Genomic DNA, 20651 nt, shown 5'->3' on the forward strand with positions numbered 1-20651 from the left:
GAGTGGAGAGTCCACCCCCATGCAGTCCAGCTGATTTGGGAGAGATTCGGGGAGTTACACGTGGAACTGTTTGCCTCCCGCGAGGCCTCTCATTGGGCCCTTTGGTACTCGCTGTCCGAGGCATTCCAAGGCATAGATGCCCTGGCACAGAGCTGGCCTCGGGGGCTGCTCAAGTATGCGTTTCCCCCAGTGAGCCTTGTTGCACAGACATAGGAGGATTGGCAGCAGGTCCTAATGAATGAACCATACTGGCCCAACCAGACTTGGTTCTCAGACCTGATGCTCCTGCCATTAGCCCCTCCCTGGCGCAGGACCTTCTCACTTAGGGGCAGGGCACACTCTGGCACTCACTGCCGGAGCTCTGGAATCTCCATGTCTGGCTCCTGGAAGGGACGTGGTAGACCTAGCAGTCCTTCCGCCAGTAGTGATATACACGATCACTCAGGACAGAGCCCTCTTTACGAGGCGGCTGTATGCTCTGAAGTGGCATCTCTTCACAAACTGATGTTCTTCCCGTGGGTTGCGCAGTTAGGTCTGTGCTCTCCTTCCTACAGGAGGGGCTAAAGAGACGGCTCTCTCCCTCTACCCTGACGGTGTACGTAGCTACCATAGCAGCATGACATGACACACTGGATGGGAGGCCTTCATGACAGCACAACTTGATCACCAGGTTCCTCAAGGGCACAAGGAGATTAAATCCTTCTAGGCCATGCCTAATTCCTTCTTGGGATCTCTCTTTCCCTACCTGCCTTACAGAGAATCCCCTTTGAGCCCCCGGAGCAGGCCTTTCTTAGCACTTTATCTCTGAAGATGGCCCTCCTGGTGGTGCTCACGTCTATCAAGAGGGTGAGGGACCTACAAGCGCTCTCTGTTACCAGCAAATGCCTGGAGTTAGGGCCAGCTCACTCTCATGTGAGATGCTCGGAGCAGCTCTTTGTCTGCTTTGGAGGTCAGCAGAAGGGGAAAGCTATCTCCAAACAAAGGCTGGCCCATTGGATTGTGGATGCCATTTTCTTGGCCTACCAATCCCAAGAACTTCCATGCCCCTTGGGAATCCGGGCGCACTCCACAAGAGGTGTTGTGTCCTCTTGGGCACTGGTGAGGGGCGCCTCTCTAGCGGACATATGCAGAGCAGCGGGTTGGGCTACACCCAATACTTTCGTGAGATTTTACAACCTCCGCATACAACCGGCTTCAACCTGAGTGTTACGGGATAACAGCAGGTCGGCCAGGCGGCTGGTCGGTTGTATCGCTTGCACTTGCGCCTTTCCCCTTTCCAGGTGATAATGTGCGCTATTTGTCCATAAACAGTTCCCTGGAACTGGTGAACACTGGATGCCTCTTAAATATCTTAAGCACTATTCTGACAACAGAATTTATTTGTTTATAAATGTTTTATTTAGGATCAAAAATAGCCCCAAGATATCTAACATAGTCATGAATATTTTCTTGAAGGAGACCCAGGGAAGGGCTACAATTTTCTAACTGCTGTGGGGGCCAAACAAAATGACTTCAGTCTGTTTTTGGTTCAATTAGAGGAAGTTATCATCCATCCAGCCTTTAATATCCTTTAAACATGCTAACAAGGAGGAGACTGAATCCGTACCCGATTTTAGAGGAAAATAGAGCTGGTATCATCAGTGAAGATTTGATAGGAGTCCTTGTGATACTGAAATATAGAACGGAGAGGGAGCATGTATAAAGGAAATAAAGTTGGACTCAGAATAGAGCCCTGAGGCACCCCACATGTAATGGGAGCTACGCTCTATGAAAAGTTCCAATTTCCACCGAAAAACTCCTATTAGTTAAATAAGACAAAAACCACTCTAATGCAGCATTACATATACTGCATACCTCGAGATTTTACCTATTTAGAAGGATGCGATGATACACAGTATCAAAGGCTGCACTTAAATCTATCAATACCAGAATGGCATTGTTACAGGAATCTACAGATAGTAAAAAGGTAATTTACTACTCTTAGAAGAGCAGACTCAGTACTGTGTTTAGCTCTGAAAAACAAATACAGTAGCACTTTGATCAACCTGCATGCCGAGTTTTCCAATCGCTTCACAGACTTTGCGAAAATTAAGGCTGAGCTTGAACTTATATCATGCCCCCTGAATTTCGGCAGCGAGAAATCACCACCAGACACACAACTAAAACCAATGTGACAATGCTTTGAAGGACAAGTGCAAAACAGCAACTACTGACCAGTTTTATGCCCAAAGGATGCTTGTTTTGTTTGGGTCTACTTATGTTGTGAACAAACCTTCTCAATCATGAACTACAACAAATCCAGCCACAGATCAAATTTAACAAATAGCCACTTGTCAGCTGTTCAGAGGATCTCAACATCACAGATTACAACAGACTTTAATGCTCTTGCCAAGAGAGGAGGCCAGAGTTATTGTTCACATTACCATTGCTATAGCCACAATTGGGGATGACATTTTTTCATTGTGATGGATATGTAGTAGTAGTTGTCTAGCCATGCACTTGGACACAAGCCTTTTGTCCACATGTATTCACAATCTGTTGTCATATTTTGTATGTAGATTCAGTGATATACCCAAGAGTAGAGATGCAGGAAACTGTGTGTTTGAGGTGTTACAAAAAATTTATGTTTTCACTTTATAAAAGTGTGTTCATAAAAAACAGGGTAAAGGTGATACAAGGGTAGAAATGTTCTGCATGCCCATGTATACATATGTTTCAGGTGATGGCGTGCTGAATGGGAACACTGCTCATTACAACCTTCAGCTGCGAGTGGCACCTGCTTCTTCATTGTTTCCCGCTTATTTAAATCCCTACATGTGTCATGTATGATGTTGGATCATTGTTATTGTTTGTTATTATCACTGTGATTGTCAATGTGAAGGTGAAGTATGCTGTCCAGTGTTTACTGTGCTCTCTTTTAGTTGGAGCTTGCTCATGTGTCTGTTGGTTACCTTCAAGTTGGCCGCCTACCTCACCAGCGCGTAAGCACTGTTCCCGTGGAGGAGGATTCCTTGGTCTCTGCCCACGTCTCGGGGGAGGATCTCATCTGTGCCCAGCTCCTGTGGAGGAGGATTCATTGGTCTCTGCCCACGTCTCGGCAGAAAAAGATCGCCTGGGCTTTTGTGTTGTTTTGAATGAAGAGCTTTTTGTGTTGATTAATAAATCCAGTTGAACTGCTACCCTCTGCTCTTGGGTCCTATCTCACAGACCTGTGACAATATGTTCATTTTTAATTTGGCATGTTAATAGTATATATTTATAACTTTATATTTATAACTATAACGAAATGTGACAATTTGCTCCAACCTGACATTTATGGAATAACCTTTTCTGGAGTTTGTGCTCTATATTCTTATGATGTGTTGTTTATTGACCAACATTATTCTATACACATTAACTATACTGTACATTGACATTATAGTGCTTTTTTTTATTAAAACATTGTGTTAAAATAATCACATACGCCGATAACAATTATGGTCTTGGTGTTACAAATGTATCATCATCCTATGTGCATTTCTAGTTGAATTGTATCTGACTCGATTGTGTTATACATTGAAGTGACACATGTAATGACAGGTGAAATTTCTAAGCTGCAGGCTAAATATTTTCTAAATAAAAGAGCAAAAACAAATATGTGTTTTACCCCAGCTCTCCCACTTCATCAATGAAGGTTTTTGTTGCAAACTTGGTGCCATGGTCATATAGTAACGTCACACAAAACCGGTCAATAGCAATTTATTGTTTCAGTATGAGTAGTATGAAGTAAAACAGTAGGATTCAGTATGAAGCTGCACACACAAATGCATACTGACGTTCATTACAGGTGATGCATAACTAACTAGGGCAGACACACCTGCTACTCTCCTTGAACCATCATTATTTGATGAAACTGTGGGTTCTCGGTTTCCACCTCTCCTGTCGGGCACACAATCTCCTGCTCAATTATTGATCAATCTTATGGAAAGCAGCTGGACTGGCCTGGCCTCTCCTCAGTACTGTTCTTCCACCTTTTCTTTAGAGGACTATTGGGAATTTGAGTTGAGAGAGACAATGGAGGAGCTTCAGGGGCAGCAAGGGACAATAATCGAGGGCAAGCCCAGGAAGGTGAGGTTCAAGCTGGCCTCGTCGTACAGCGGTCGGGTGCTGAAACATGTTTACGAAGATGGACAAGAGCTGGAGAGTCCAGAGGAGCAATATCCGCACAGCTTCATCCACACCAAGATGGAGATGGGACAGCTGTGTGGTTTAGAAGACATACAGGACCAGAGTTTCTACCCTCCAACAGGACTGATTGCCCAGAGAATAAATGTCTATCGAGGAGTGGGGGCATGCAGGACCCTGGCCTGTGAAGATCTACCTGAAGGGGATAACAAAGTAAGAACATCCTACCGTAAAACAATTGGTTGCTAAGGCAAGCATCAATATTAATATTGATAATACTTTGGGTAAAAAAAAATTTCTAAACTCGTCCCACACCAATTACGTCATCTTGAGAAGAAGTGTGTCTATTTTATTCTAAATTATCAGACTTACGACTTCAGCTTGGTGAAAAAAATGGCATAGGCATTGTTCTCACTGTACACAAATCCGATCTGGTTTTGAAATTCAAAATCCTTTGGGCTGACGTTTCACATTTTAATTTTAAAGTGATGAAATCTGATCCATTTGTTCAGACTGTGTGGTCAATATCCAGAATATTTACATTAGTTTTGGGGAGTAGTTAACTAAAATTATCGATGCTACTAACTGAACTACATTATATTTGTCAATATTGTTCAGCTAAATGAGTTTGCATGTTCTCCCCGTGTTTGTGTGGGTTTCCTCCAGGTGCTCTGGTTTCCCCCACAATTCCAAAAACATGCAGGTTAAGTAAATTGGAGACTCTAAATTGCCCCGTGTGAGTGAGAGTCCTCCCACTGGGGGTTGCATCAGGAAGGGCATCTAGTGTAAAACTTCTAATATCTATATATATGCAGACTATAACGAAGCTGACCCTGCACCTAGAGAGAGAAACATTAAGAGAGAGAGAGAGTGCAATGTAGAGTCACAAAACGCTACTTTTGCCACATTGTATTTTGAACAGTTACAATGAATGATCATCCCTATGTCCTATTCCCTTTGAAGACTTTACCATCCACTGTGAGTGCTTTGGAGGGCTGAAAGGTGTAGGGCTCATAAATAAAGTTTATTCGAAACCTTTTAAGTATTTTTTATTAGTAATTCTGTTGGAAGCGATCTTACAGCATGGCTATCATGATTGCTCTCCCTTCGAAGTGTCTTGCATCTAGTTATGTTAACTTACTGTAAAAAGTGAATTCTATACGATGCCCAAGTCAAGTGAAAAGTCAAGTTTTTGAGACACCATTACTCAATTAAATTGAGGAAACAAGTTACTCAGTAAATTGAGTAAAGTCAACTTATTATGGGTTTCAGAGGGTATTTTGGGCCCTGGAGAAGTTTTGACATGCCTTGACATTTGTGCTTTTTCAGTTGCTTAAAAACATATTAATGGCTAAAGTCTGATAACTCTGTATTCAGCACAAACTGGGCTACAATAAAATATGTGAGCAACATGCATGTACATTTTTGTATTTTTGCAAAAATAACGTTTATGCAGGGTTTCTGAAAAAACTAAAATTTTATGTCACTGAAATAAGGTCATATAACAGATACTAAACATTTGTCCACAAGCCTTTTGAGAACTGGATCTTGTAGCCTAGAATTATTGCTACAAAATGATGTGAAATTCATCCTGATCACTCATTCATACAAAACAATATAGTAATGTAACTTTTGTAAGACAATTTTAGTATTGGGGTAATATGCGAGGAGACGTGAATGATCATGAATATGGATGTATTTCACACATGAGAGACAAAGACCCCTCCCCTGGGCCTATCAATGAGGAATGTGACAGAAAGAGAATGAATGTGAGGAGACTTAATGATCAAAATCAAGTTTTAAGTTAAAAGAAGTAATCTGACTATATATTTTCTTTACATAAAGACTTTACTTAATTAAAGCTAAAATGCAACATTACGGGGAAACCAGACAGTGTCAGTTAAGAAATGTACTTGATGTTATGAACTGGTCAACCAATTTCTGAAAATCTAACAACGTTAACACATTTTGCAGAAATGATCACAGGTGATACACAGTTTGTGTTATGTGAGGGCTTCTCTTTTGCTTCCTAATTATGTTTAGTTTGTTTGGTTGGTCTTTATTTAACTCTGGCATTGTGAATGCACTAAAAGCATTTCCAGACGATTTTTTCTCTTCCATGGTCCCAGTGTTATTTATGAATTCACAGTTTTATGCCACACTGTAACTAATTCATAGTTCCCCACATCTATTTATAGATCCACACTCCAACACAGCTTCTAAAATTTGGCATACAATTACATCCCAATGGCACAATTGCTCACTTTCAGCTTATCTTTCTAGTCTAATGCTACAGTAACTGTGTTTCTCTGCCTCTAACCTGAAAATAAGATAAACCTTCCCTGGCATCCAGATGGATTCACCCAGACAAGGAATACATAAACAAACGCAATCAGCAATATGGCCTCCATAAAAAAAAGAAAAAAGGTTCAAGGCTGTTTTGAGTCTTTGTGGAGTTCTGCAAAATACTTTTTTTCTCTTTTTTTCTCAAATGTCACCTGTGACGTGCTGCTGAAAGACTAAACTGCCAAAGATCCTTTGTTTTTCAGGTCAAGTTGTCAAGAACTGACAGCACCTTTATCACATTTTGTCTCAACATATATGTAATATTTAATATAATGTTATCTGTTATAAATGCAGAAGTGATGGTTATCTCTGAAAATTCAGATTCAAATCTTTCAAATGATACCTCATATGCCTGACTTATGGATCTTAATGTTTTAAACATAAATATTCTTTTGTGATATAGTGTCCCCCTTTGGACTCGTTAGCAGGTCCATTTTAAAATATTTTATATCAGGGTTCCCCAATTAGTTTTCTCCTAGATCCAAATTCTGTCAAATGTAAAAAGCCAAGGCACTGATCAATATGTGCACAATCCTGATTCTTGATGATGCTCATTATAGAAAACGATGACTCACAGATGGAGGTGGAGCTGGTACCCCGAAATATGATATACTTAAACCCTTTCTACTGCAAACATAAACCTGATCTGTTTTTGAAAGTCTGCTTATTGTGTTTTGTCTTAATGTATATTATGTAATATTTATATCACTGTGCCCTGTTATATTCTAATGCCAATGTAAAATCGAATTTACTAAGCTTGTAGTAAAATATCCCATAAAAAAGAGAGGAAAAAAAATGCTATTGATGCAGCTTTTTATTGCATTATTATAGCAGATTGCAGAGTTATGTTTTATTTTAAAATTTTTGAAATTTTGTATAATGAAATAATAAAGGAGGGGAACCAAGGCAACTTTTATATTTTAATATAATACAGTTTACAGTGCCTGAAATTCAACTTATAATTCTTCCCTCACACATACTCATACATGCTAGAACCGCTATTGGATGCTACAGATTTATAAACCATTCTAAACCTGTTAATTCAACATGCAAATGGTGTTGTACCAGATCTCCGTAAGTGAGCGACACAATAAAGTTATATAGTTCCTGTTTATAATCAACAAAGCTGTTAACATTGCAAGTGTTTCATATCCTGCCGCTCCCTCGCAGAAACAGCAGAAATGCTTTGTGTAATGTACTTGCTGCATGGTGAGGAGAGATGTGTAAACACCTGTTACATCTCTCATCTCCATCTCTAGTTCCATCCAGGGTCGGAAATTAACGAAGGATATTGTAAAAAAAATCTTAACAATCTGATATAGTTCCAAATGAAAATATACATCAAGTTCTTCGTTTGAATTTTCACTAGACATTGTTCATTTTAAGTCGTCCGTCTGTTGTGCAGATGTTCCAGAGTCAGTGGCGGATGCTCACGGCATAAACGTTCACAGATTGGCACTCTAATTCTCACGCTCCGCATCAGTTTGGTGTCATGTTCTTGTGCTAAAATGATCAAATTCTTCAATGTAGTTAATAATATTATTAACCAATATAATATCTGGATGTGTTAAACAGCCTTGATGATAAATTAAACTTTATTAATGACACAATAATAATTTTACAGAACATGAACCACTTTTGGTGAATGAATCCTATCTCTGACTAATGTTCATTGTTTTAAAAAGGAGTTGCTAAGTTGTAAATGACCTTTGTAAAGGTAAAAATTGCCCCCCATATGAGCTGTATAAGATGTGATTTTGGTAATTAAAATATATTTGATTTATGTCCAAACGTTACCTCTCAGCTTATGCAGTTGTACAGCCTGTTGAGTTCTGTTGCCTTATGAGGCAGTTTGATAGTTTTTTGTCAGAATTCATGTAGAGTATAGCTATTTTATGGAAAAGAAAACTTAATCTATACCCCACAGGACATATTAAAGCTTGTAGAGCTCCAACCTTGATGGCTTTTGGTCATACACATTGGTTAAATTTTGGTTATGTTTATTCTCCATTGAAAACGTCTAGGTTACTATTGTAACCTCTGTTCCCTGATGGAGGGAACGAGCCGTTGTGTTGAAGAAGCGACACTAGGGGTCTCTCTTGACAGCCTTGCGCATCTATGAACTTGAGAAAAGGCCAATGAGAAATTGGCAGAAAGAAATTGCATGTCCCGCCCCCTTACATACGGGTATAAAGGGAAGGAAATCCAGACCAGTGGTGCTCATTACACTGATCACGATAGCAAGATATCCACTGGTTGATCTCAATAAAATCTAAAAGATTGGCTTTTTATTTAATCACTTCTGTATGGCTGACATGCGGCTTATGTATGTGTGCTTTAGATACACGTGTGTTCCGAGAGTGCTCGTGCTAATGCGGGTGCGCGCCTTAAATGGTCAAAAACACTTCCTCTTGGTCAGGTATTAATGTAAACACAGTCAGTTATGTCTAAAGTGAACGTAAACAGTGGGATAAAAAGCAGATTTGTATCAAAATGTTAGACATGAAGTGTACATGAAACTGAATAGAGCACTGTCTAGTATCTCAACAATTACAAGAAAATGAGAAAACCACTCACTGAACAACTTTAGTAGCTGTAAAAGTATTAATATTAATTATGGTATGTATGCAAAAATTTTATATTGCAGCATTGTTTATTATAAGGGGGCATATAATGTAGCTTTCGCAACCCAAATACTCAATACTCACTACTAATGTGTACTTTTAAATGAGCTACTCTTTTACTCTTACTTGAGTAGTTTTTAGGACAGCTACTTTTACTTGAGTAGGAATTTTCAGTACTCTTTCCACCCCTGACCTTGTGTTATATTATCCAGTACCAGGCATTAATCCAGATATTATAATAAGAGTAGTTGGGTTCGGGAGTCCGTTTGGAATATGCTCGTAGCAAAATGCATGTGCAAATATAAACAGGACGTATATTTATGCAAGGCAGATGTTTGGCCCACGCTTAAGGCAAAGCAGGCCCATGTTTGGCCCACGCTTAAGGCAAAGCAGGCCTTAAGCGTGGGCCAAACATCTGTCTCTCGCGGGCTGCCTATTGAGGAACCCTTCTTTACACCATGTAGAAATCAAATAGGGTTACCGAATGTTTATGTAGCTCGTTTCTGTAAAAAACAGTTCATAGTGACCACATCTGTAAAACTCCAAAAACGACGTAGTATATAGAAAGTAGTCCATACAACTAATGCACTACATTCCAGTCTTCTGAAGCCATACGATAGATTTGTGAATTCTTTATTCAATGATAATCTTCCTCTCCATTGCAGCTCTTAAATCTCATTCGCAAAAGTATTCAGATCAGAAAGTGCCGCCTCAGTTTTAACATCATTGACACCAAGACACTATTGGTTCTTGCATGTGCAATGTAACAATGTAAAGTCTTTCTTTTTTAAATGAAGGTGCATTTCCAGTGTAACTGTTAGATAATTTTGTCATCCAATGTATTTAATTTATTTAAACCACATTCCACAGGACCCCCACCAATGAAATAGTTATTTACCTTATATGGGGGTGATATAAATGTTTGAGCTACATGTGAAACGTGAGTCAGGAAACACATTCCTTTAGAACATCTTTAGAACAGGGAGCAGCTGCAGCTACCCAACAAAAGAAGTTTAAAAGAGGCCTTCATTATTCCACAGTAACATTTTTTCATGTACTGTAATACTGTGGCATTAACATGTCACAATGGTGGAATCAGATGGTAATGGTATTTTGAAATATGATTACCATATTTATGTACCATGGTATTTGCATTTTACTCCAAGTTTACTCCTTTTTCATAGAATGCCAAAAAGTATGGTATTGCCATGGTAGTTGTCTAAAAAAAAAAAAAAATTATGTCTGTGTTTTCTGTGTCTGTGTTTTACAGGATCCAGTATTAGATTTTGGAAAGATCATTATCTACACAAGCAATCTGAAGATTATTCGGGCTCCACACAGAAGAAGGGAATCTGGAAGAAGCCCTAATCGCAGTCGGGACAGGAAAGAGAAATCACCAGGACGAGAATCCCGGAGCAAAGGAAAACACAGAACAGCATGTACCCATACAGAGGAACCAGAAGCAATACAAAAGGTGTTTTGAAAATGTTGAACAGGAAATAAACATGATGGCATATTATTTAGATTGACATTCCTTTAGTCTATTGTCGGAAAAATAGCTACATTGGTTTTATCACTTTGTTCTGTATTTTGAAGATCTGTATTTTGTCACAGTAATTGTCACATTTTTCTTGTTGCTCAGTTGATCAAAACAATGATTAAGACATCTATAACATGTTCTTTACTGCTGCAATGCAGTTCATCATGAATCTGATACACCACTGAAAATAATGAACCATGATATGAATCCTTGTACACTTCACTTTCATAGTTCTGTTCATCTAATCAATTTGTATATTTCCGTTCTGTCCATCTAAATGTAATCATTTACATTACTAAAACACAAGTAAAGCTACACCTATATCAGCATTGCCATAATGTCAAATACTTAAGGAATCATATTTTAAAACCGCGACAATGACACATTATTAGAAAGAACCGTATTCAACTTTACCAGTTTTCACCCCTTTAAGGCCAGAAACAACCTTTACGCTAGCACAAAGACGTGTGGCCAACGCATTGCAAACATGCTGTTCCGATGTACATACTAGTGGCTGTTCAGACCTATTGCGATTTGCCTCCATTCAATATGTTCAATATGTAAACTTCTACTATGGACGTCTTTGACTGTTGTGCAGCATATCACTGTTTTAGTTTTAATTTATTAAACTGGATGTGTTATTTATTATTCAGGTATCTAGCAATAAACAGCTCATACATCTTCAAGCTGTTTTTTTTTTCACAAAAAAAAAAAAACTTTTCATCTGAAAAGCATCACAATCTAATTAACATCTGCATCTTAATAAGATCAGATTTACAAACATTCTAAATTATAAACATCTCAAAGACATCTGCTGAATATCTTATTGACATCTGAGAGGAAATGTCTTATAGACATATTGCAGATGAGCATAAAACCTAAAAAATACATCTTCCAGATGTAAACACACACATCAAATAGAGGTTTGAGTGATGTACGTGTGCCATCAGGGAGTTCAGTGTTGAGGTATAGTTACCTAAAAGTAGCGTGGCAACAAACTAAACAACATTTTTCTGTATCGTGACAGTAGTTCAGATTTTTTCAATGTAGTTTTCCCAGTAGTTAGCTTCATTTTCCAATGTGTAGTGCTGTAGCGTCATAAAAAGCTCAAGTTGTCATACTGTATTACGAAAGCAGCAATGGAGCCGAGGGAGTAATCAAACACGCTTGCCTAAACCGTCCTTTCTCACTCGTTTAAGTAATTCAGTTCTTTTGGACAGTTGATGTAAATGAACCTGTTAAAATAAAAGATCCCCTTATATTTAAAGTTGGGAACTCTGATTCATTCTAGCAAGCCGATTCTTTCTGACAGTTCATGTGCATGAACTAGTTCACATAATGATTCACTGATTCATTTGAGTGCCGCACAGCCTAAAAGGGACTTTGCCTTTTTTTTTAAAGCAAAATATTTCATTAATAGGAGCTGTTTATCACTATATTGTGATTCCGTTATATAAAATAGGGTGTTTTCTAGTTGTATTAGTGCATATTAAGTATAAATATATGTACAATTTAATGTTGTAACCCTATTTGTTAAACTGTTAAGAAAATGAACCATGGTTTTACTTTAGTAATGTTGTAGTACCATGAGTGTAGTAATTGATTGTATCAAAACTATGGTTTCCACCAAAAAACAATGGGTTTGATACCATTAAACAATGCTTTTACTACAGCAATACTGTAGTATCCATATAGTAACCATGGCTGTACTATAGTAATAGAGCGCAACATTGCCCGCCCACTTTTTCAGCCATCTGGGTTCCGGAAGTATTTTTCCCATTCCTTTCTTCCTTAGACTCTCTTCCTCAGTAAATCCTCCATTAAAGAGATGAACCAATGAACCAAACCAACCAGCTCTGAGGTGAATCACAACATTAAAGACTTTGTTTTAAGACAAAAAAGTATTAATCCAACAAAAAGACAAAAGTACAAGTCTGTGTACTTACCGTCTTTCATGAAGGCACCGTTTACAATCCCATGAAGCATTGCGAATGCTGTAATCGAATATAAAACTATTGAAATATATACAACTATTGATTTTAGGTTGTTGATTACAATTATAGAAACAATGTAGTTTACGTTTATTGCGAAATATTCTGAAAACAAAGTAGTTTGAGACCGACTCATTCACTTCATTCAGAGTGCATCATTGGCGTGGGTGTATTTTGTGGGCTTTGTTGGTCACGGTACTCTGATTGGTGAAGCTTTCTCTGCTGGACTATGGGTAATGTAGTTGTTCAGAAGGAAATCCACTATTAAAGATGATTTTTTAAAACAATGTAGTTGAAATAACACAGTGGATGTCTTCAACAGAAGCATTTACCAGTGATGAACAACCTCGGAGCTCAAGGTAGGTCCATCTTAAAAAGTTTATGAGTTAGCATTGAAAATCTATTTGTTTATGGAAGAACTGAATGGGATTTTATTTATCTAGGTATTATTAGAAAGCCGGCAGTACCAGACGGTTGCGCTCTATATTGTAGTAATCATGACTGTTGTAACCATGGTTAATTTTATGGTAACTCAGGCTTTACTACAAATATCACGGTTCACTATGGTTACTGTAGTAAAGCCATGGTTAAATTTAGCAAGGGAATGTCACCATAATTACATATATAACTATCAGGTGATATTATTAAATTCTACAATCAGAAGTGATTTTAACCGCTTGTTATACTGTATATGTAAAAATCTTTTATTCTCTAAATAACTTAAGTGTAGTTTGCTACTTTTTGTTGGAAGCTTGTTGTGACTACTTTTTTAAATGAGTAGCTTGACTGTTTTAACCATTTAATGAGTAGGTTGAAGCTTGGGAAGCGTCTCGGGTTACATGTGTAACCCTTGTTCCCTGAAAAAAGCGGAACGAGATGTTGCGCTGCTAAGCGCTACGGGGAACAGCTTTAGCTGTGAGCCGAGCTGAATAATGTGTGGAACACGTCAATGAACATTGACCGGAATTTATAGCCTCGGCTGATGCAATCATTAGATGCACCTGAGGCCAGGCTATATATGGATACGTCACCAGGTGTCGTCAGATACTTCTTTTTGAAGAGCAGTCCTGGGACGTCCCAGTGCGGCAAAGCAGCGCAACATCTCGTTCCACTTTTTTCAGGGAACAAGGGTTACACATGTAACCCGAGACGTTCCCTTTACAAAAAGCTTCACTACGATGTTGCTCTGCTAAGCGCTACGGGGAACGCAATACCCACGCCGCCGCTTGGGGCTGTCCGGACCCCTACGGTTGTGCAGTGTACTCACAAAAACGCGAGAGGTCTCAGACATGAGCTTCAGATGTCGACTCAAGGGCATAAGAGCCCGGAGTAGCATAAACATCTAAACCATTCAATTTTGATGAATGTGTGTGGAGAGGACCAGCCTGCCGCATCACAAACTTGTTCAGGCATGAGCTGAGATGTCAACTCAAGGGCATAAGAGCCCGGAGTAGCAAAGCATCTAACCCATAAAGTTCAATGAATGTGTGTGAAGAGAACCCTATCGCACCACAAACATGTCATAAAAACTGATGAATGTGAGCGGAGAGGACCAGCCTGCCGCATCACAAACTTGTTCAGGCATGAGCTGAGATGTCGACTCAAGGGCATAAGAGCCCGGAGTAGCAAAGCATCTAACCCATAAAGTTCGATGAATGTGTGCGAAGGGAACCCTATCGCACCACAAACTTGTCATAAAAACTGATGAATGTGAGTGGAGAGGACCAGCCTGCCGCATCACAAACTTGTTCAGGTATGAGCTGAGATGTCGACTCAAGGGCATGAGAGCCCGGAGTGCAGAACATCCAAACTAAAAAGTCCAATGAATGTGTGCGGAGAGGACAACCTGCCGCATCACAAACTTGTTTAGGCATGGGCTGAGATGTCGACTCAAGGACATAAGAGTCTGGAGTAGCAAAGCATCTAGCCCATAAAGTTGATGAATGTGTGCGAAGAGAACCCTATCGCACCACAAACTTGCTGCAGAGGGAGACCTCTAGCCAAGGTTTTAGAGGAGGAGAGCCCTCTGGTAGAGTGCGCCCTGAAACCTACTGGCGAAGCTTGACCGCGCACCTCGTAGGCCCGGGCAATAATGAGGATGCCTCTTTGAGGGCACCCCGCCCACCAAGCCGTGGCAAACCGCAGTGGCCACATAGAACCTGGCAGTGGCGAGGCAAGTGCCCGCTGACAGTTCTTTCTACAGAAAATCCAGAACTGAAACAAACTGGCAGTTAGCTGGTTCTGTAATAAGAACTTTAGTAGAAGGAAACGCATACAGGCGCATTTGCGTTACTACGTTCAGCCCCTCCCGAGGGGGAGGGGGGGACTGGGCGACTCGGGGAGAAGTAGAGGAGACATTGCGCTATCAACAGAGGCGAAGAGGTCCTCTTCTGCCCTGTAAAATCTACCCAGATCAGTTCCAAGTGGAGGGAGCCCTAGCACTAGAAATGGTCTCGATAACCCCAAGAGAAAACCCCGTGAACCCCATTTGGTACCCTTAGGGGCCAGAATGAAAGGTTTCACAATTCGGGCCAAGGATGAGAAGGTCCTCCCTGTTCGGAATCGCCCAAGGCGAGCCGTCGAGGAGAGGAATTAGCTCCGAGAAACATATCCTGTTCGGCCAGCGCAGCACCATTAATACGAGGCAAGACCCTTGCTGGTGAACATCGCCAAGACTCCCGGGAGCAGAGAAACTGGGGAAAGAAATGCATACAGACGCATTCTGGGTCATGTATGTGTCTTAACGTCCAGACCCAAGGGGGCTGGGTGATTTCAGGGAGAAGTAGAGGAGACATTGCGCTATCCATAGAGGCAAAGAGGTCCTCTTCTGCCCTAAGATCTCACCCAAACTTGTTCCAAGTGGAAAAAGCCTGGCATTTAAAAAGGTCTCAATAACCTCAGGAGAAAGCCCTGTGTCCCTCAGTTGGTACCCTTAGGGGCCAAACATGAAAGATTCCACAATTCGGGGCAGGGATGAAATATTGCCCTGTGCCTGAGATAGAAGATCCTTCCTGTTCGGAATCGCCCAAGGCGAGTCGTCGAGGGAAGAGATTAGCTCCGAGAACCAAGCCCTGTTCGGCCAGCGAGGTGCTATCAGTAAGAGGCAAAAACCCTTGCTGGCGAACTCTGGGCAACTACTACCTTAGGGTGGAGTTCTTAACTCCCCCATTGGTATTTCCTGTCTGGACCGTAAATCTGCACCCATATACGGGCATCCAGGGATATAACTGACCTGAGTGACAGGAGCTTACCCTGGGCCCTAAGGAGAATCCGACGTGTCAGAAATACAGGAGACGTGGGTCTCCTTGAAGATTTATGTAAGAGGCTACCGCTGTATTGTCCACCCGCACCAAGACATGGCAGCCTCAGGAGGAGGTATTTCAGGGCCAGAAATACAGCCATCAACCCGAGACAGTGACTGTGACAACCGAGCTGACGACCCTCCTATCCCCTTAAGCTGGACGACCACTTAAGGCCGCTACCCCGCCCGTCAGGGAGGCGTCTTTCGTTAGCAGTCTGCGACAACAAGACGCACCTAGAGTGGGACCCAAGGCAGAAAACCGGGGTCTGAACCACATAGAAAGGGAACGAAGCCTGAGGTGCGTAACCCTATTTAGCCCAGGGGTTTTGGCCCTTGGAAGAAATGCCCTGGCTTTTGGCCACAACAAAAACGGTCTCATGAGCAGATGGTCCAGAGGGATCACCGTGGACGCGTTCGCCCTGAGACCTGGAAATCGTTGATACTGATAACAGTGCAACCTTGACCTAGCCTGACTTTGCTCAGGGTGATCTGAATGGACTCAATCCTAGCGGGAGACAGTTGTGCCCGCATTGTGATTGAACTCCATACGATGCCCCGATAGACAGTGTTCTGAGTGGGAGAGAGGACGCTTTTCTTGGCGTTGAGCCTCAACCCCAGAGAAACAGATGAGCTAAGACGATGTCCCTGTGCTGAACTGCCAGTTCCTGGAACTGCGCTAGGATCAGCCAGTCGTCTACGTAATTCAGAATGCAGATGCCCCGGAGTCGCAAGGAGCCAGCGCTACATCATGCATTGTGAATGTGCGGGTAAAAAGGGCTAGGCTGAGTGAAAGAACCTGACCCTGGAAGACTTCGCCCCCAGAAGTGAACCTCAGGAACTTTCCATGTTGTGGCAGAACTTCTAAATGAAGTATAGAAGTGCATCATAAGATCGATGGTGACCAGCCAAATGAGTTGTAGGGCTTGAGACACGACCGTCTTGACAGGCATCATCTTGGACTTGAACACCCACGGGTAGTTCAATCTTTAAGATCTAAGCCAGACACCACCCCTCACCCTCCATGGGAAACGGGAAGTATTTAGTGTAATAACCTAACTCTCTCTCTGGAAGGGGAAGAACCCACACTCAGGTCGTCCAGGAGGTCAGCCTGGTACACCTGAAAAACAGCATAGTGTGCAGAGCAGCACCAGCCTGACCTGCTGCTTGATAAGCCCTTCCCACTAAAGTGGAGGTTGTCCTACAAGGCTTTGAGGGGAGAGAGGGCTTCTTAAGTGAGGATGCCGAGCCCGGCGAGAGCTACCCCGCAAGCGTCTCTTCGACCGGCGGCATCACTGAATACCCCCGTGCCTCAGCACCCACGAATATAATGACGTCGAGGGTATGTGAACACTGGAAGAAAATATATATATATTTTTATATATATATATATATATATTTTTTTTTTTTTTTAGGGGTTCTCCATGAGCTGAAAAAGCTCTTCATGGAGGTTATCAAAGAAAGGGAAGGGACCCATGAGGCGTTCCCTTTCTTAGACTGGAAGATAAAATCTATCCCCTAATTTGGAGCGTTTTTCAATCATTCTCTCTCTTTTTTTTTTTTTTTTTAGAAATATATATAGGCTATATATATATATATATATATATATAATATTTTCTAAACAGAAGAGAAAAATAGAACAACGTTCACTGCACACTGCCTAACTGATTCTATCTCCTAACAGAGGAAAGAAAGTTTTGACAGGGTGTGTGAAACACACAGAAACAGAATCGCTCTGAAAAAAGAGTTTCTGACGACACCTGGTGACGTATCCATTTATAGCCTGGCCTCAGGTGCATCTAATGATTACATCAGCCGAGGCTATAAATTCCGGTCAATGTTCATTGACGTGTTCCACACATTATTCAGCTCGGCTCACAGCTAAAGCTGTTCCCCCGTAGCGCTTAGCAGCGCAACATCGTAGTGAAGCTTTTTGTAAAGGGAACTACAGTTTCAAAGTAGCTTCCCCAACACTGCAATGGATTAACTAACTTTATTGTTTAGCAAGATTCTCTTTAAAGGGACAGTTCACCCAAAACTATAAGTTCTCTCATAGTTTACTCACCCTCATGCCGTCCCAGACGTGGATGACTTTCTTTCTTCTGCTGAACACAAACAAAGATTTTTAAAAGAATATCTAAGCTCTGTAGGTCCTACAATGCGAATGGTGGCCAGAACTTTGAAGGTTCAAAAAGCTCATAAAGGCAGCATAAAAGTAATCCAATAAGACTCCAGTGGTTAAAACCATGTTTTCAGAAGTGATATGGTAGGTGTGGATGAGAAACAGATAAATGTTGATGTAATTGTTTACTATGAATTCTCCTTCCTGCCCAGTAGGTGGCAGTGTGTGCAAAATAATGCAAATTGCTTAAAACAAAAGAAGAATGCGAAAGTGGAGATTTATAGTATAAAAGGCTTACATATTAATCTGTTTCTCACACACACATATCACACACATATCATTTAAGATATGGATTTAATCATAGGAGTCATATAGATTAATGTCATGCTGCCTTTATGTGATTTGTGTTGCTTCAAAGGCCTGATCACCATTCAATTGCATTGTAGGGACCTACAGAGCTGAAATATTGTTCTAAAAATCTTCATTTGTGTTCTGCAGAGAAAGAAAGTCTTACACATCTGGGATGACATGAGGGTGAGAAAAGAATGAGAGAATTAAGTGAACTATTCCTTTTACCTGTTGCTCTGACATGACAGTAATTGACCTAAAAGAGAAAACTGGCTGAAGAGGAAGAATTTACACTAAAGCTTTTGCTGCACTGCTGAGAATGCAATGAAAAATGTGGTTTGACACAGAAAATCAAGCTTGTGAAGCATTTGCTTGTACTCAGGCCTAAGAATATGCACACTTTACATAGTGTGCACCTGAGTTGTTTATCATTTTGTTTGCTTGTTCATAATGCCTACTGGTTTCTTTACTCCTTTTGTTTGTGCAGCAGGAAGCAGTCTTCTGTGAACAATGTGGAGGTTCTGGTTCTGCGCCCTGCTCACTCTGTCATGGCAGCAAACTGTCCATGTTAGCCAACCGCTTCAATGAATCAATCAGAGAGTTGCGCTGTCCCGCATGTAACCCCCATGGCCTGGAGCGATGCCAGTCCTGCATCCATTAACCCATACACTACTACCATGCTGTATCTGACATGGGGGTGTTAACAGCGGGTGCAGATCAGACCCTTTGAAGTGTGAACGATGAAGTGTTTTGTCTTAAACATGTGTATCCATTAATTTTTTGAAAAACATATGCAATGAATAATTCCAAAAAGACACAGCGTGATCCCCAAGAATTAGATTCAGGTTTCAAAGGCAGAAACATAAACAGAACAATCACGAACGGCCACAGGAAACTGTTTTTGTTGTTGATTTTGTAGTGTTTGTTTTTGTATCACCAATAGTTTGCAATTTGTGGCCATTAAAGATTTTCTGTCATTGTGAATATGATTCTTCATTACTATAGTCAGTTATTTGGACCTCATTTAAATCTGATGCATTAACACTTTTATGGACTTTCACATCTATTATTACTGGGGATCAGTGCTTGGGATACAGAAGTAAAGCTGTAAAATAAAAACATATTTTTATAATTAGCCTTAATCCAATGCTAATATGTAATAAAACCTCAGCCTTATAATGTGTAATGAATTATGGATATTTTGCATGTCACATGTCAAATATGTTTGTTGATGTAAACTAATGTAGTCAGGTTACTAATTTTATTTATCATATTAAAAAATGTTACTTGAATTTTTTATTTAATTTAGATTTTACCATATTAAGCATGTTTCAGGTTACCTGACACAAAAAAAGCATGTTTTTATTGTTGTAACCTCATTGAATGTGGCTACACATTTCAGGCAAAACTAAAATATGAGGAGCAACATTATAATACAGTCTGGACGTCTTTGCGACAGGTGTTGTTTCACCAATGGTGGGCCACCAAGTCAAGGCAATTCATGAAACTCACCAGTTTACTACAGTATATGCAAGGGTAAATGGTTAAATAATAATAATAATAATAATAATAATAATAATAATATATATATATGATTTAATGTGACTGAATCAATCAGACTACATCAGCTCATACCAAAAAACAACAACAACAAAGATTAGATCAATAACTCCTTAACAACTGCACATATGTGCCTTTTTCAATGTAGGCTTGTGTGGCCAAATATTCATGATAACTGTATTCATTATAATTCAACTCCACATAGCTCCACATTTCATTATACATTAAACAATGTTTAAAATGCCTGTTGTGATGTGCTATCAATAAATAACACTCACTGAAGCACTTCTTATATTGTCATAGCTCATGTTAAATGTCCAGTAAGAGCCAACAGCATCCTTCTAAACAACCTCTTCTCAACAATCAATAAACGTTGCGCAAAATATGTCACTGTGGGGCGGAGGGGGGCGGGGCCGGGTTGGAATATCGCGCGCCCGGTCCCCAATCGGCCTGACGAGGCACGCGAGGGATAAAGGCGGCCGGTGACGATTGTTCGAGAGAGAGAGAATTACAGGCATGTCCGTCGTGTGTGTTTGTGTATGCTTTTGGTTTAAGTTCTCATTAAATATCATTTATACTGACAAGCCGGCTCTCGCCTCCTCCTTGCCCATCCTTTAACTGTTTTACATTGGTGCCGAAACCCGGGAAGGAGGAGGGA

General features: G+C 40.6%; 1 protein-coding gene across 1 annotated transcript; it reads left to right on the top strand.

The window, feature by feature from the left end:
- The first annotated feature begins 4052 nt into the window (after window positions 1–4052).
- On the top strand, window positions 4053–19094 carry LOC127628037 (glutaredoxin domain-containing cysteine-rich protein 2-like). The gene is made up of 3 exons (XM_052104693.1): window positions 4053–4377; window positions 10405–10608; window positions 18921–19094. The coding sequence occupies exons 1-3, from the start codon at window positions 4054–4056 to the stop codon at window positions 19092–19094; spliced, it is 702 nt and encodes a 233-aa protein (XP_051960653.1). The 5' UTR covers window position 4053.
- Window positions 19095–20651: the final 1557 nt, after the last annotated feature.

This window comes from Xyrauchen texanus, chromosome 34, assembly GCF_025860055.1.
Source record: "Xyrauchen texanus isolate HMW12.3.18 chromosome 34, RBS_HiC_50CHRs, whole genome shotgun sequence".
In the NCBI taxonomy this organism is placed as follows: Eukaryota; Metazoa; Chordata; class Actinopteri; order Cypriniformes; family Catostomidae; genus Xyrauchen; species Xyrauchen texanus.